Raw genomic sequence first — 18,890 nt, 5'->3', positions numbered from 1 at the left:
AAATTCCAACCACAGTTAACAAATTAAAAAGTTTTTATTGAAGTACTTTTATTCTTTCTTTTAGCTTGTATATTTTACAGAAGAAATTATCGTTAACAATTTCCTTTTTAATCAGTAAATAAAAATTATAACAATATTAAATTTTTTTATTTTCTAATTAAAAAAGTTTTATCACCAATTTTTTTTCTCTTTACGTTTTATACTTATTTTAAACGCTTTTAAACAACAATTTCCCGTCATAATTAATTAATAGAGATTTTTTTCTTTTTTTTCTTCTTGTAATTTTTCCAGAATATATTATATTTCAATCCTAATCAATATTAATAAATTCTAGCAATATTAAATTGATTAATTTTCTAATTAAAAAGGCTTATCAACAGTTTTTTTTCTTTACGTTTTATTCCTATTTAAAATAATTGAAAATTAGAAAAATTATTTATTCCTATTTAAAATAATTGAAAATTAGAAAAATTATCTTCCATAAACATTTTGAACAACAATTTCATTTCATAGTTAATAAATTGAAATTTTTCCTTTTTTTCCACTTGTAATTTTCTCCAAATATATTATATTCCAATCTTAATCAATAATAATAAATTTTATCATTATTATATTCATTTATTTTCTAATTAAAATAAAAGATTTTATTACCAATTTTTCCTTTTGGATCCATTTTCACACAAGAAGAAGCAAATATTTTGATTTTTCAGGAATCCTCAGAGACATAAAATAATTATAAACCTGGCCTTTCAGAAATATAGAATATTAATGATCCTTTCTTCAGGGAGTTCCGAGATTCAAATGTTACTGTTCTTACTTTCCAGAACTTCAAATACAAAACGAAAATATAAACATAACCACATTTCTTCCCTAAGTCATCAAAATCTGTTATCTAAGATTTGACGATAATTTCATTACAATATAAAGTTATTTTCTCAATTTAATCTCTATAGAGGAAGCAGACTCATGTTTAAATCAACACGTTGTCTATTTCAAGGACTTTTCGTCAGTACGCTTCGTAAAATTGATGAACCCTTCCCTTAGACGCATCAAAGAAAATAGTGAAAATGTCTGATAATCTTAATCTGAAGATAAAAAATAATAAAATTTTGATAAAGTATATCAACCCACATGGTAATTTCAAGAGGACGGAGAAAAAGTTGGAGTGCATCACTTAGTTAGCTTGCGTAAGGTACTTTAACTGGGCACATGGATGCATTAGAAAAATGAATTTTTATTTAAAATCAGAAAGGATTGTTACTCTTTGGATAGTCTAATCTTTTCTCAACCACTTTGATAACCCAAATTCATTTCAGATCGTTCATCTTTTTTACATATGGAATTCTGGTTTTACTTTTTATTCTGAGATGAAAACAGATCTTATCGTATAGTAAATGTAAATTTACTACAAAAAATTTCAACGGGAAACTTAATAATGATTATTTACATATTTTAAGATCAGAATCTTCATTCTTAAGACCGGTTCAATCCCGATTTTTTAAATTGATTATAGTGCGAACTTAACTTCAATGGACGTTGGATTGAAGCGATATATCAAAAATGCGAGTCCGGAACTCATCCGGTTTGTTGTTTATTTTCTCAATAGCGATAGATTCACAGAGAAAGTATTTTAATTGTCCCAACATTCTATCTCAAGATTTTGAAGATTCATGTGGAAACACACGTGTTGGAAAAATAATTAAAATTACATGCAATATTTTCGCTAAATGTGAGAGGAAAGGTGGCGATGTATAATTAAAATAATTGGAAATATATGTTACAGTTTTTTAGGATAGGTAAATATTGCGATTAAATTAAAAAAAAACTTGTATAAAAAATCACAAATTACTGGAATATGTGACATTATAATGTAACTGCTGAAATTAGTAATGACAATTGGATTTTGTGTAGATATACTACAGCAATTAATATCTAACATCAGGTACTAGAGAACAGATGTAGCTAACTTATACAAGTGTTTTGCATCAATTATAATATTTTGGTAAATCTAACATGCATTTTGATGTAAGAGAGGAAAAATGATTTTTAAAAATATGATTAAATAAATTGAACTCTCATGTTTAACTTCATAATAATATTGAATAGAGTGTATATATTTTAGAACAGTATATGTTTCCTGTTGTATTATTTATTGACATTAAATATAGACCAATAGTTTTAGTGGAAACAACAAATGCCAAATTTAATCCTTCTTACATACTGAGTTTTTGGTTATGTTTAATATGTTAAAAAGGATTTACTTCAAGTTTATAAACATTAAGAGAGCAGATATACTGGCCTAATTGCAAATATATATTTTTTTCTTTGGACTTGGGAAGATCTAAGATGTAGAATTCATCAAAATCTCTAAGTTCGAATTTTTTGAAAATTATAATTTTCTATTTATATATTTAATATATGCAAGAAAATCAAAAAGAAGTCGAGACAATTCGACTATAGAAAGAATTATTTTGGACATGACGTTACAACAACTGGATGAAATTCTTAGCATTTTTTTTTAAGAAATAGTTATGATAAACATAATTAGATTGCTTAACATTACAAAGCTTTTGCTATACAATTGCTATACAAGTTTAGAAAAGCTGTATTTTCATAATATGCCTTTATTGTCATAGAATTTTATTAAAACATAGGAAAAATTTCTAATTTGAGGCAAAATAAATTATTTTGCATTTGACAGTTTTGATCATTTAATAAAATATATCAAATAAACAAACTCTTTCACAGTCAAAACTATTCTGGTAAATCTTGTAAAAGTGCTGAGATTTATTTGGATATTAATTCTTATTAATTTTGATATTTTTAAGAATTTTCTGTAAATTAACATAGTCAGTTTTTTTCCTTGTTCTGCAATTTTGTATAAGAAATTAATTCAAATTTCTAGGGAATTTTTCAATAATTCGAATAATATTTTAAGAGAATTTTTTTTGCCGTATTTTTAACAATTTTCGACAATCATTTGAATTAATTCTAGAACTATTGATGTTTGAGGTAATTCGGAATTTAAATCACTGTACGCTTTTTGTTTGCTATTTTTAACTTATTATCTTTATTTAAAGATTTTCGATTTGTTTTGAAGTAACAAATTTTGATGAAACATAGCAAATTTTTTCATTGTTCTACAATTTTGTATAAAAAAATATCAATTCAAATATTTTAAGAATTTTCCAAAAATTCGAATAATATTTTACGAAAATCTTTTTGCTGTATTTTTTAACAATTTAAGACTAATATATCAATTTGTTCTAAAACTATTGATTTTTGGTGATAATTCGGAATTTAAATCTCTGTACGATTTGTTTTTGTTATTTGAGTCCTATTATCTTTATTTAAAGATTTTAGATTTCTTCACCTGTGTAAGTCATTATTTTTTTAATTATTCTAATTCTATTCTGGTTAAAAAATGCATTAGAAAATCTGAATTTTATGATGTTACAAATATAATTTTTGTATGTTTTTTTAATTGTCGAAAAACGGTAATATTTCGAAAACTTTTTAATTAATTAAAATACCGATTAAAATTTTAATAAAATCGATCCGAGATTCCTATTCTAACTACATTGTATATTTGTTAGATACTGTGGATGTTAATCCAATATTCTACCCTACACAGAGAAACATATAAATACAAAGACACATACATATTTGTTTTTATTATTAAAAGAAATGTAAAACACAGCAAAAATATTTTGCGAAATATTAAATGAATAAATAAGCTTAAGTGCTTACGATATACAGCAAAGCAAAGCTGAAACTTTTTCAAAAATCTAAGTTAAAAGTTTTTATCATTAATTTTGGTTTTAGAAACAAGCAGCAAATTTTAAAATTAATTAATTTTGAAATTTATTTTCACAAAATTTTTTAAATTTTAATACCTTAAATATATTAATTTTGAAATTTAATTTCCCAAAAATGTTACCTTTTATGTATAAATTTTCGGACGCTATTAAAATTATTTTATTTAAAATATATAAAATTTTTTAGTTTTTTCCATTTATTGTTTTTTTAAATACAAATAATTATTTAAATACTTCTTAAAAAGATTTAAATGTTTTAACACTTTTACTAAAACGGTTTTACACTTTCAGGTACAAATACCAACGAATGTTTTTGGAAAAAAAATCTCTTGTCCTGTAAACTATCAATTGATTAAAAGTGGATTATTATACTGAAAATGTATATCAAACAAACGAAATGAAAAATACCTACCCATATTAAACTTCAGAAAGCAGATATTAAGTTCTTGATAGTTACACTATACTTTTATATGTGTTGTTCGTACGAGTATTACTTGTTAGCTGTTATTCGCATTCAAATAAAACACTGAAATGGTTGAATCAAATATGTGTAACCTGATTTGAGGTACGTTAAATTTTACTACAGTTACCCAATTGCTTAACAGGCAATTGAAAAGCTTGTGAAGAAAAAGTGTATGCATATGATATATTTCCTTTCGGTTGATTTAAATACGAATACATTTTTATACAGCGAATACGAATTTTTTTTCTTTCTGAGCATTCCTTTTTCCGTATTTACTCACGCAGGATAACGCGAACAATGATACAATGAAGTTGAAGGTTAACAAAACTGGTTTAAGCCACCATTTCTCACTTTTTCTCTTTAATGTCCGTTTTGGTATGCATGCGTCCGGGCTCGTGAGTTATTCGATGCCTTTAGACTTCACTGTCTAAATCAATCAGCTATTCAAGAATTACAAAGTAGCAATTGCATAGGCTTGTAATTCCAGGCAAAGATTTTTAGATGCATTTAAATTGTTTTAAATTTTCTTTTTTTAGTCAGTTATTTGTCAATATTTAGATTCCGGGTTGTTGAAATTTCAAAATATTCTAAAAACAAACAAGCAAACACACCCTTGAGACTCTGGCTAAAACGTACTTGAGTGATTTCCTTTTTGTAATAATAACACTGAGTTAGTTTAGTGCTAAGTCATTAGCTAACTTCTAGTTCTTGAAGGATGAAAGAGCCATTTTTATAATAAACGTGGAAGTTTTGAACTATTATCAGATAAGAACGACATCAAAGCTGGCATCTTTTTTTAAATTTCCTTATCACATTTCTAGAGAACATTTTATCTCGACATAGTTTACTTCTCCAATGTTCCCTTTCTGAATGGTAATGAGTTAGTTAGATATTTTATAAGAGTAAAGTGACAGAAAATTTCCCTTCAATGATTTTACTATGAGATGTTGATAGGGATTTCTTTGACACGTTCCGATTTAAGGAAATGAATTTTAGTTATCTTTGAAATATATGTGTAGGCAATAAGGATTTTTATCAGCTCGGAGCGTGAGAAAATGAAAATAGTGATCACTTTTTTAGAGTGCATGTTAGAAATAATTAATTAAAAATCTGAGAATTGGATCAGGAAAGAACAGTTTAGAATGAAGCTAACATGGGCTTATTTAAGATAAAAATTAGGATATATATATATATATATATATATATATATATATATATATATATATATATATATATATATATATATATATATATATATATATATATATATAATGCGCTTTACATTTATTAAATAAAAAAAAGTACAAAAATTCGCCGTTAGGTGACGCTGGAATACACATAAAACCATTTAATATGGTTTATAACTGTTAAATAAAGTAAAATTAAAATTGCTCAATATGTCCTCCTTCATTTTCAACAATATGCTCTAATCGGAGAACCATATTTTCTATAGGTGACCGGAGTGAGTTTGCCATAAAATTAAAAATATGGCACGGAATGTTGTCTTTCAGATCTGGTAGATATGATGGCCTTTGACGATACATATTGTTCTTCAAATAACTCCACTTTGCACAGCTTAGCCAAATGTGGCTCTTGCGCCAAATAAGCCTCACAAAACAATCAAATCAAATAACTCCACAATCAAGTCATAAGGGATGATATCCGGCTAGCGAGGAGGCCATGCTATTGGGAAATGACGACTGATAACTCTTGCTTCTGTGAAATGCTGTATTAGCAATCACTTTACAAGGCGATCAATATGAAGTGGTGCACCATCCTGCATGAAAATGATGTCTTGAAGGCATCCGTGCTGTAAAAGAGTTGGGATTACAAAATCTCTCACCATATCATGTTACCTTTGTCCTGTGACAGAACAGGTTTGGATTCCATTTGAACTTATCTCTTCAAAGAAATACAGCCCAATGATAAAGTAAGCTATAAAAGCACATCATACTCTCACTTTTTCAGGATGCAAGGGTTGTCCCTGGATAATGTGAGGGTTTATCTCTGCTCAAATTCGACAGTTGTGGGTGTTAACTTGCCCATTGAGGCAAAAATGGGCCTCATCACTCCACAGAATGTAACATGGCTAAGTTGTGTCAACCACCATTCGAGCAAGGAACTGAAGTGCAAAAGTTTTACGGATCTCTAAGACCCCATCCCGCAGCAGGCTTGATTTTGTATAGATACGATTGTAGCCATAAGATCTTTACGTACAGTTGAATACGGCATATCCAAAACATGAGGAACAACTGGCAAACTCGCACTATTATGCGACGACTAACTGCCGGCTTCAACGAGAGCGGTTGCAACATTTTCGACGCTGGAAGACGGGATTTTTTTCATCCTCTACCTGGAAGAATTCTAAGTGACCCAGTATTTTTTCAAATTTCTGCATCATCTTACGTAGGGCAGTTGGTGGCATTCGACCTCTTCATATCTGTTTCATACGACGAAATTCCTTTAGAACTTCAACGGAGTTTTGTTGGTTCTGGTAGAACAATTTCACCACAAACGCTTTTTCTTGCAACGTAGGCATGGCAAACATAGGCGAAATTAATTCGAGTAGAATCCGCCTTCTTTTTATCCAAAGAAAAATGGTACTAGACATGCGCTGTAACGCAAATTATGTTTCACATTTTTAATATATGCAAATAAATGCCATTTGTGTCACAACGCCATCTATTGGTGAATTTTGTACTAATTTTTTGAAAATAAATAAATGTAAAGCGCATCATCTGAATAATCAGCAGTTCAAATTTTATCTTATTTGGACCAACAGAACGCATTTTAGAGCCATGTGAAGTGGGTGACTTATTTCTTGCTCACCCTGTATTTGAAATTGCAAAGTTTCATCAAATAAAGTACGAAAATGTATGGAAATAACTTTAGCTTCTATAGAAGTTAGAAGTAAAAATTTACAAAAATCAAATTTTTATTATCCTTCTTAGAATAAAGTTTTGATTTAGTAAGAGAGTAAATTAGTAAAATATTTCTCATACATTCAGCCATGCACACACTCAATTTCTCATTTATCTCTCTACAAAAGTGACAGAGATATATTTATTTTTAAATTTAGAAGGAGTGATTACAAACTTGGATGGAAACATTTATTTCAGAAATTCAAGTTTTTTTAATACAGTAAAACTGTCATTAGCAAATATTTATCTAGCAATATTTCCTTTAATCACCATGACTTGAAAAAAATTTGCTAGTCATGTGCAATGTTGCTCTTATGGATGAGTCATTAAAAGAGAGGATTGTTGCATAAAAGAGAGGATTATTGCATAATTATAAGGAAAAAAAAAGAGAGCTTGAAACGCTGAATATTTAAGATATCAAAGAGAAGTATCGGATTGTCGAATAAGAACATAATTTTTTCTTCGCAATTGTAATTGGATTTGTAAAACAATGGCATATTTCTTAATAAAGAGAATATTGAAATGCTGAAGTTTTATATTATAGGTAGACATTATGATGACCCAGTTATAGAAAAATACAATCGTCGTGTTCTGAATTCTCGTCATCCTTCTGAAACGCTTTAATCATCACAAACTACAGAATCCCTAATTACCCAGGATTCTGTAGTTTCTTGTCTATACATTTGGTACACTGTGCGGTTGGACAGATTGTCATACATTTGGTCCAACTGGACAGTGCATATACACAAGTATTTGCGACAGTGCAATTCATATGACATATACAGAAATATTTTGAATGAATCGATTATACATTTAGTATTTGGAGAGTGACAATGGTTTTGTATAAACAGACAAAAAAGACAGTAGAGAATATTTCAACTTAATAATACGCATCATACAACATTCGTGAAGTCCATGGACTGTTACAGCTGTTACATGGATAGCTAAGTACACGATATAAGTCAAGAATTTTGCAAATAGGCTCTACTTCTGATAAAATCAAATCAGTATTTTCTGAGAAATAAAATTTTGACAGATGAATGTCGTTTTAACCCAGAGAAAAACTTTAGTTTCCTAAAAGATCACTTTCGGAATGGTAAAAATTCATTTTTAGAACAAAAGATTCGTTATAAATGACAATTTTCGATAAATAAGTGGTGTGGCCTTTTTAGAAGCTCGTTGTTTAGTTCTATTTTGCACAAGAGTAGATTGAATGGTTACCTATATATTCAATTAGTTTTGAGTGGCATTATGTTCTATTAGTGAGCTCTAAACAGTGAGGGTATCTATAATATGAATGATTGATTCTTAAAAAACTTTTTGACATACAATACCGTTTGATTCTTAAGATAGCAATCAATGGATTCAAGCTATCTTAATCAGGCTTATTATAGCTGTCTTATTCAGGCTAATTCCAGAAAAACAGTACGTTCCTGAATATATTTTATCTTTTGAATCGTAGGTCTCTTTTACTAATCGACTCTCTTTTACTAACTGATAAAAGCGCCGAAGCCTATACTTGGATATGTTTAAAAATGATTCGCGTTATGGAGGCAACTTTGAAATTAAATGGAACACTTTTTGAATTCGAAAGGAGAACTGTGCGGTTTATCATAAATTGATGGATTGAAGTTCTAGATATTACAATTATATGTTCAGACTCAATTTATGTAGATTGGACAAAGTCTCAATTAAACCATTAGCATTAGGGATTGCAATAGGGTATTCACAAATTTAAATACCGGTTTTTCGGTATTTACTAGAAATATTTTAAATTGTCTCCACAGGGATCGCCAACATAGCAAAATAGTATACGTTTTTGTTTTTATGTCTCCCCAACTGGCGAAATTAATTAGCTAATGAATGGCTTAATTAATTGCTTAAATCTGAATTAGCGAAACATGGATTATCCCTGAAAGAAGATATTGTATCTATAACGACTCATGGAGCAACAGTTATGAAAAAATTTGGAAAGTTGATTGGTGCAAATCAGCAATTGTGCTTTGCTCATGGATTTCAATTAGGAGTAAATACCAAATACCAAATATACCAAAAAAATAAAGAATAGAAGAATCCAAATATTGTGGATATAGAAACTTCGGATTCCGACATTGAAGAGAGTAAGAGTGAGAGTGATATTGACAATGAAGATAATGACAATGTAATTGTGGAAGAAGATATTGCTAATGAGGATGAAATATTAACCCATCAAGAATTGCTTCCTATAATTTATAAAGTTCGAAAAATTGTTAAGATATTTAAACTTTCCCCTACAAAAAATTTCATATTAAAAATATATATACTAACTGAAAATAAAACAGAATATATGTCAATAATATATTCTAAGACACGTTGGAACAGTTTACTCCTAATGATGGAACGGTTTTTAAAATTTAGAAATCCAATCCAAAAAGCAATAATCAACTTAAACCTGCAAATTAATTTTTACAGACAGTGAATTCGTCTTAATATCCAGAACTATACCAGTTCTACTTCCAATAAAACTGACTATAGAGGCATTATGTCGGAGAGATTTTAATTTATTAACAGCTAATGCAACAATAAATTTCATGTTGCAATCATGAAAGAACAGCACAAATCACTATCGGAAGAACGTAGACGTAGATGCCGAAAGAGTGTTTACGACAGCTGGTAATTTTTACACAGAATTACTTTTTAGCTTTAATGACAGTACAACTGATGCATTATGTTTTTTAAGATCATATTTCAAAAATTTGTATTAGTACCACAGACTGAATAGTGATACTTACAATTTTTTTTGTGATTTAAATAAATAAGTTGTTTCTTTACTTTTTTGTGATTCTTTATATACTGTTATAATTTATAAGTTCCATATTATTTTTTGTGATATTACACTCTTTTATAAAACTGGCAAATAAAACAAAGAAACACCTTGTTTTCTTTCTTTTTCTAAAATTTCTAATACCGGTATTAAGATCTATAAAATACCGAATACCGGTATTGAAATTTTGGTCCGGTATTGCAATCCCTAATTAGCATATTTAAAAAAAGAACAATTCATCTCTCTTTAAATAAATTTTCCAAAAACCTCCTTAGAAGCCACGTGAAGTAGCTGACGATATCTTTTAATCATGTCGCAGAAACTTTTATCTGCGGAATAAATGGCAATTCAAAAATATATCAAACAAACATGCCACGCGATACAGCTGATGATATCTTTTCATCATGTCGAAGAAACGTTTATATGAGAATAAAATGGCAATTTAAAAAATATCAAACAAACATGCCACTCGATACAGCTGATGATATCTTTTCAACATGTCGAAGAAACTTTTATATGAGAAATAAATGGCAATTCAAAAATATATCAAACAAACATGCCACTCGATACAGCTGATGATATTTTTTCATCATGTCGAAGAAACTTTTATATGAGAAATAAATGGCAATTTAAAAATATATTAAACAAACATGCCACTCGATACAGCTGATGATATCTTTTCAACATGTCGAAGAAACTTTTATATGAGAAATAAATAGCAATTCAAAAATATATCAAACAAACATGCCACTCGATACAGCTGATGATATCTTTTCAACATGTCGAAGAAACTTTTATATGAGAAATAAATGGCAATTTAAAAAATATGAAACAAACATTATAGAATTATATTTTAGAGTTCTTTTATAGAGCTTAATTTCACTTAAAAGCAATACATATGGAATTTTAATCATGGAAATTAATAAAACTTCTTTTCAGTTATGATTAAATACTTTTATAAAAAGGCAACACTTACCAAAGCAGCAAAATAAAAAACAAACAACACAGCACATGTTTCTAAACCAATGTATTCCAGTTCTATTAAATCAGAAATACGTTATTCCAAAGATAATATTTTTATTTTCATTTATGTGCAAAATTATTTTGCTGTTCCTTTCAATATGGCTAATTTAAGGACGATAGACCAGTATTCCGTTCATCCAAATTCTTCAATAAGCTCTAAGTTTCATTTCGATACATTCGATACTTTTGGCAAGATCATTTTGCTAAATTACCTCCTGATTACGTCATTGGAATAACAGTTAAATTTGAAGACTCATTTCCGCTGAGAAATTCCTATTGAAAATAAGGATGAAATAGATTCCTATACATAGAGTTTTATTTGTTGATTTGTTTCATACTCGAGAAGATGGCATTCATATTTCATTTTCCACAAATCTTTACGTTTTGTCTATTTATGTATTTTTAAGGGTACTGCAATGTTTGAATATTTTCAGAAATTAATTAGTTTTTAATCGATTTAATATTTGTGCCAAGCCCGACATTGAAAAAAATTTCCTGAGAAAAAAAAAAGAATTAAAAATTGAATTCGATAATATTTATAATAATGGAATAAAAATTAACAAGTAGAAGATATTGAAAATAAATGCTTATATTTATAATATATTAATAAGAGTGTATTTTTGAAGACTGTCTTTAAAAAATTTAACATCTAAATTTGAAGTTACCTGAAGTTCTGCTGGTAGTATTATCTTTCGATCGTACTATAAGTTAGAAGTAAATTTTAATTAGAGTGCCATTTGGTATTATAGTATTCAAACAGTTCTTGTGGTTGTGTGATAAAGAATAGAAAAACTACGATATTAAAGGTAATAATAGGTAAGAATGATACGTAGTAACAGTATTGTGAGTTACGATCCTATGAAAAAAGAGGTTTATGTATCTAGTTTTTTTAATGTTTTAATGATACTATCCGAATGATGATTGTTACGAATAAGCACTTCGTTATCTTCAAGTAAGTTTGAGCTATTGAGTTACTGAGCTATTCGGTATTACTCCGCACTTTAATAGAAATCAATAAATTTTTGCTCAAACACTCAAAAATATGCGCCAAGTTTGGTAGCTTTAGGTGAAGGCAGTTTGTCCTGTGAAGAGGCAAAACACACACACACACACACACGCACGCACAAATGTATCAGTAGAAACTATTTGCTTGAAATGCTTAGGGCAGATGAGGCAGGTTATACTTTACATCCAACGAAAATATGGATGAAATTAAAGACTTTTGATTTGAAAAATAGGTAATTTCCAGCTAAATTTCTAAAAATAAAATTATTAAACAACTAAAAAGAATCTAGATATGCAAAGCTTTTTGCTCTATTTTGTGTGCACACAAAGTTACTACAAATTGAAATCTTTATGACACATTGTATATGGAATGTAGCACTTTATTATTGAATCCATTCTTTAGTAGAGGCACATTGGTTATTCTGACCCTCACTGAGACACATGGATAAATATGAATGATACAAACTGCCACAATAGCATTGTCAAGAACTAAGGGTCCAAAAGATCATCACCGGCCACAGTACAACCCCTCCCGTAGGAGGCACGTTCTGTCATTGGTAGGGGAGGATAGCCATCCCCAAACCATTTGTGAACCCACCTGGATGGCGAGAAACAATCAGCATTCTTGTAGCTTCTCAGCCTCATATCTGAGGCACTACGGCGATGGTTAATTTATTACATTCTTTGTATAAATTTGCCGTGAACAAATATTTTATCGTTCAGTCAATATCTCTATATTTAACAAACCGCTGAAAATATTTCTCATAATTTTAAAGCATTTCGGAAATTAAAAATAATTTTATATATAAAGAGAATATTCATTGCAAACATTTTTTTTAGCCGTAGTTATATATGTTTGTAATTTTGCAATCTCATTTCGATAAGTTTTTAGTTCCTTTAAAGACTAAGAAAATCGTCTTCGAGGCTTACATATTAAAATTCAAAAGTATATTAGCCGGCGTCCTGGCATAGGGTAGCACATCTTCCCCGTGATATGGACATCCCGGGTTCGGGCAGGGTTATTCTTCTTCTGTGTTATAACTGTGGGGTGTGTGAATGTGCCCTCCTGTAAAAAGGGGTTGTGCAAGCGAATGTGACGCATGAAGTAGCTAAGTCGTACTCTTGGCCTTAGTTGGAGCTACTGAAAAAACAAGAGACGCTCACTCGGCTTAAATAGCTGGCAGATAACCATCAGCGGGCTTGTAAAGTGCCATAAGTCACAACAAAATACAGCAACAAAGTATATTAACGCCATATTTGGTCACATTAAGTCCAAAGATCTGTTCTGTACATCCCCACCGGACATATAAATTTTCATTTTCATTTCATAAATTTTCAAAGCATTCTTATAACCGAAACCAAATTTTTAGTGGAAAAATTCTCAAAAAATACAATAAAAAGTATATTAAAAATTTTTAAAAATTAATACGATTTTTAATCATTTTTCGTAAATGGTTTCATAATAGCTTTTCGGTCTTTTTTTTTTTTTTTTTTTGGTGAGTTGGCTCTTTGAATCGATTTTTTAAAATGATTTATGCATGTACGATAAAAATACATGGTTTTTTCAAAATATTCTTAATGTTTATAAAAAAAACAATAAAAATAATTATTCCGCTAAATCATTGCAGAAATTTGTAAAATTTGTTTGGAATGAACATGCTTGTCGCATGGATAACAGTGAGGATTTGTAGTGTCTTTTTTTTATATATTTATTCGTTTTTGAACTAAGCGAAAATTTAAAAATCCACGCGCGAAGGACATCAACCATTGAAAGATTTTGAGATTTATTTCCTCATAGACATAAAAACAAATTCTAAAATAAATAGTTTAAATAATATCAGAAACGAATTTCCTCTCAATTGTGTTTCATGATGAAATTCAATTGTTCAAATTATTCAATCATGAAATTTTGGAATCATGAGCTATATTTTTAGATTTTTATTACTTATATTGTCGAATCAGACCATTTTTTATACTGATAAATTGACTTATTTTCATTGTAAATGTGTTAGAATTCCAATATTCTGGATGCCAATTGGCTATTTAAATATTTTAAAATTTAACTATCATTTCATCACTTAATTTTATTTAGTTATGGGCTTATTTTCAGATTTTTATTATTTATATTATCGAATGAGACCATTTTTACACTCATAAATTGACTTTTTTTTTTTGTAAAGAGTAGCGTTTGCGATAGATTTTTTCAGTCACTCTTTAATATGTTAGAATTCTTAGACAATGTAGCCTTCCGGAAGCCAATAGAATATTTAAATAGCTTTAAAATTTAACTATCATTTCATGGTTACTTTTTATTTAGTCACGATTCAAGATGCATCTGGTATTTGATTTGAGGAAATATTACTCGATTCCATGATAATGGTGATAATGCATTATGAAATTTATTGCGTGCTAAAGTAAAAAAAAAAAAAAAAAAGTCTTTAATAATAGATTAATCCCCTTTGGCGAACTGATTAGGGATTGCAATACCGGTATACCGGGATACCGAATACCGGTATTTTGGGCCATTTGTACAATTTTGTAATACCGGTATTCACAAGTTTAAATACCGGTTTTTCGGTATTTTCTAGAAATTTTTTAAATTGTATCTACTATATGTTCAGGGATCGCCAACAGAGCAAAATAGTATACGTTTTTGTTTTTATGTCTCCCTAACGGGCGAAATTAATTAGCTAATTAATGACTTAATTAATTGCTTAAAAAAATTAGCGAAACATGGATTATCCCTGAAAGAAGAAATTGTATCCATAATGACTGATGGAGCAACAGTTATGAAAAAAAAAATGGAAAGTTGATTGGTGCAAATCAGCAATTGTGCTATGCTCATGAAATTCAGTTAGGAATAATAGATATATTATATCAAAAAAATAAAGAACAGAACAATCCAAATAGTGTGGATATAGAAGCTTCGGATTCCAATTTTGAAGAGAGTAAGAGTGAGAGTGATATTGACAATGAAGATAATGACAATGTAATTGTGGAAGAAGATATTGCTAATGAGGATGAAATATTAACACATCAAGAATTACTTCTTATAATTTATAAAGATAAAAAAATTGTTAAGATATTTAAAAAACGTTCCCCTATAAAATATGACATATTACTAAAATACATACTAACTGAAAATAAAACAGAATATATGTTAATATTAGATTTTAAAACACGTTGGAACCGTTTACTCCTAACAGCACACATCACACATCACTATCTGAAGATTATATATTACATTGAAAAATCGCACAGAAGAAAGTCATATCGAAATAGAAAATGTCTTATGGTATTTACATAATTATAATGATTTTAAAAATGAAAATGAAAAAGAAGAAAAGAAAATAACCAATTCAAATCTGATTAAGTTTATAGTAAATTTTCTTAAAATATTTTTACCCACAAACCTATCCACATTCAAAAGAATTCGGTTCAGTTATCGAAGATTATGATGACACTAATGTCGATAGTGAAAAGGAATTGTCTCTTGAACAAAAATTAGAATGAGCGATAAATAAGAAAATTTCAACGAACCAAAATACAATACAGAAATCAGCTATATCCAAAACCATCCGATAAGAAATCTATTTATTTGAAGATGAGGGATTTAGAGGTAAATACTTGGAAAAAGTATATCGTGCATTGCTAACAGTACCACTATCATAGATGTCGAAAGAGCGTTTTCGACAGCTAGTAATTTTTGCACAAAATTACTTTTCAGACTTAATGACAGTACAATTGATGCATTATGTTTTTTAAGATCACATTTCAAAAATTTGTATTAGTACCACAGACTGAATAGGGATATTTACAATTTCTTGTGGTTTTTTTGACAATAAATAAGTTGTTCCTTTACTTTTTTGTGATTCTTTATATAATGTTATAATTTATAAGTTACAAATTATTTTTTGTGATATTTACCCTTTCTAATAAAACTGGCAAATAAAACAAAGAAACACCTGTGTTTTCTTTCTTTTTCTAAAATTTCTAATACCGGTATTAAAACCGGTATCCCGGTATTAAGATCTAAAAAATACCGAATACCGGTATTGAAATTTTGGTCTGGTATTGCAATCCCTAGAACTGATGAAATGATCTGTTCGCCAAATGAAACGATCTTTTGGCGATGATGATTTGAAAATAAACAAAATATTTATTCTGTTTATTTTTAATTCAATCTCATAAGCAATTCTTGGGTCTTTTTATTTATAGTATAGTATTTTGTAACCAGCAAATTGTGATTGAGTAAGTTTTTTCACTAACCTTACACATATTTTGTTTCTTGTGCACATGAACTTTACGAATAGAATCTCATTCCATAAAAATGCCATTAAAAGCATAATTGTGCGGATCATCTAATTTCTCATTGCGCGTTCTACTTTGTTGTAAACACGCTTTACTTACTTGTTCTTCATGCAAACTAATCAAATAAAAAAACAGAATCTTTCTTTTTTAGCATTTTAACGTTGGAAGAAAATTAAGCAATGAAAACGATTTGAATGTCATTGCCACAATGAAATCTATTACTGCAAATTACACACACACACACACACACACACACACACACACACACACACACACACACACACACACACACACAACATTAAAAAAATTATCGAAATTCAAGAAAAAAAAAAGAATGTCTTAGTTGCTTTTTGAGTGTTTAGATAACAATGGAGAGGAACGGAAATCCAAAGATGTTTCACAGAAAAACTGTTTTAGTTATTTCAAAGTTTTATAAGTACTTATACTTGATTGGAACATATAAATGTACTAATCAAGTATTGCTTATTTTATATGTACTTATGCTATCGAGAATTGCTCTTTGAGTATTGCTTAGGATTAAGGAATTAATCCTAAACAATAATCAATGTATTAATTAGTTTCATATAAAGCCATAATGGCAGAATATTTTCTTATTCTATAGTAGCAAAATGATTTTCAATGTTTATATCTATATCAAAATGACTTATTCTACTTTGAAATACATCTATATCAAAATTAATTATTCTACATGCATCAACAATCACGCATTGATTCAATGAAGTGATTTTATGTGATTCACTATAGAATTTTATATTATTCAATACTGATTTTATGTGATTCAACAATGAATGACACAGTGCACTCATTTAAAACATTTATATATATATATACATATGAATAAATTAAAATACAATCAGTGTCATGCATTTAAATATATTCATATGAACTGCTATGTCAGTACACAAGTAACAATTCATTTTGAAATTTACGTCAAAATTTCAGAAAAGCAGTTGATAATTTATTTAAAATATTCTGTATAACTGTACCAAAATTGGTTATTCTAGTCATTGGTCATTGGTCAATTGGTCATTCATTTTTTCATGTGATTCGGTACCGGAATTAATATTTACCACAGCAGTCACGCTTTTAAATATGTTCATCTGAGCTGCTGCAATAGGGAAGCATATAAAATTCTATTTCGAAACTGACGACAAAACTTGAGATAGTTTATTTAAAATGTTTTAACTCTGTTCCTTGGATTATCGCCATTTAAATTCAATGTTGTTTGTAGAATTTTCACATTTTTTTTTTATAAATTATAATTTAAGATGCATTTATACAGAACAGAGTAAATTGTTTCATTCTTTTAGAAATTTAAAAAAAATCAAGATGATCATGTTGGAGACAATATGTTTAATCTTGTCTCTAATAAAAGTAATTAGGAAACCGAATAAAATTTTTTTAATAAAATTAATTAAAATTTATAATTGATTTAGATGCTTTTAAAAATATAGTAAATGTAAATGTCGTGACTTATTTTTAAATATATAAAAAAATTGGAGAAAAACATCTTTTAAAGGGATGATGTACTCCATTAGGCATCGTTGTGAATTTTTCATAACTTAGAGTTATGAAATTTCATGACTTAAGGAGGGGTACTTGAACTAAAAATTTCATAACTTAGGATTAAGAAATTTTTTACGCATATGTATTAAAATATAAATACATAAAATATATTAAAAAGTTCTTTAAAACGTAATATATTATTTTTAAAAAATAAAATCATTTATAATTTTTGAAAATTTTAAAATTTTCTAGACAATTTAATTTTTTTATTATTCTTTCCTTATCATTCTATGTAAATTCATTCGGAATAAAATTGAGTACGATTTTGCTAATTTTTTTGCAATCAAAAAAAAAAATGCAATCAAATGCTTATTTTTTTAGAAATAATTTTATGAGCGCGTATTGATTTTTCATAAGAATTTTTATGTTTTTCTGAACTAAACTTAATTTTTAACTATAAAAAACCGCCTCGAAATATAAAATGTATATTTTGTTTTCTTTTAATATTTAGCCGAAATTTTTATTGACAGTTTATTTCTTAAAAAACTAAGAACCTGGAATATTTCAAAGTGGTTAAAATTGAATTAGAATATCGTTTTGAGAAATGTCATTAAAATGTACCTTTTTACTCTAGGCTTTTCAGATATTTATTTTATTAAAATATATTATAATACTATTTTAGTTGAATATAAATTTATATTTTAGTAATGAAACAATAAAAAGAAAATTTCATACTTTTACCACTCTTTTCTTATTTCAAAGTCCCTTATTCTCTTAATGTTAGCTTAAATATGTGCAAAATTGGACGATTTTTGATAATTAAAGGTGTTCTTGAAAATTGCATGACTTTTTTTTTTCTTTAAAAAATATAATACAGAAATATGAAAATAAAGACTTATTCAATAAAAAAATATTACTTACTTGTTCTTGTATCAGGCATAACTTGTTAAGGTATACAACAGTATTCAGACAGAAAACCCCAAGCAATGCCGCTTTCTTTAACCCCTTTCAAGGCAGTG

General features: G+C 28.3%; 1 protein-coding gene across 2 annotated transcripts in view; it reads right to left on the bottom strand.

Annotated features, from left to right (window-relative positions):
• The window catches only part of LOC129972352 (putative inorganic phosphate cotransporter), a 46,993-nt gene extending 35,861 nt beyond the window's left edge, over positions 1–11,132 (bottom strand). The window contains exon 1 of one of the 2 annotated variants that reach the window (XM_056086466.1): positions 10,982–11,132. In XM_056086466.1, the coding sequence (XP_055942441.1) occupies positions 10,982–11,018 (37 nt within the window). In that variant the 5' untranslated portion in view covers positions 11,019–11,132. Of the gene's footprint in view, positions 1–651; positions 811–10,981 lie in introns of those variants that run through there. The other variant, XM_056086467.1, reaches the window with a different exon arrangement.
• Between the last annotated feature and the right edge of the window lie 7,758 nt (positions 11,133–18,890).

This window comes from Argiope bruennichi, chromosome 6 (genome assembly GCF_947563725.1).
Source record: "Argiope bruennichi chromosome 6, qqArgBrue1.1, whole genome shotgun sequence".
NCBI lineage: Eukaryota > Metazoa > Arthropoda > Arachnida > Araneae > Araneidae > Argiope > Argiope bruennichi.
The sequence above is the reverse complement of the archived record's forward strand: the minus strand, read 5'-3'. Positions and strand labels throughout refer to the sequence as shown.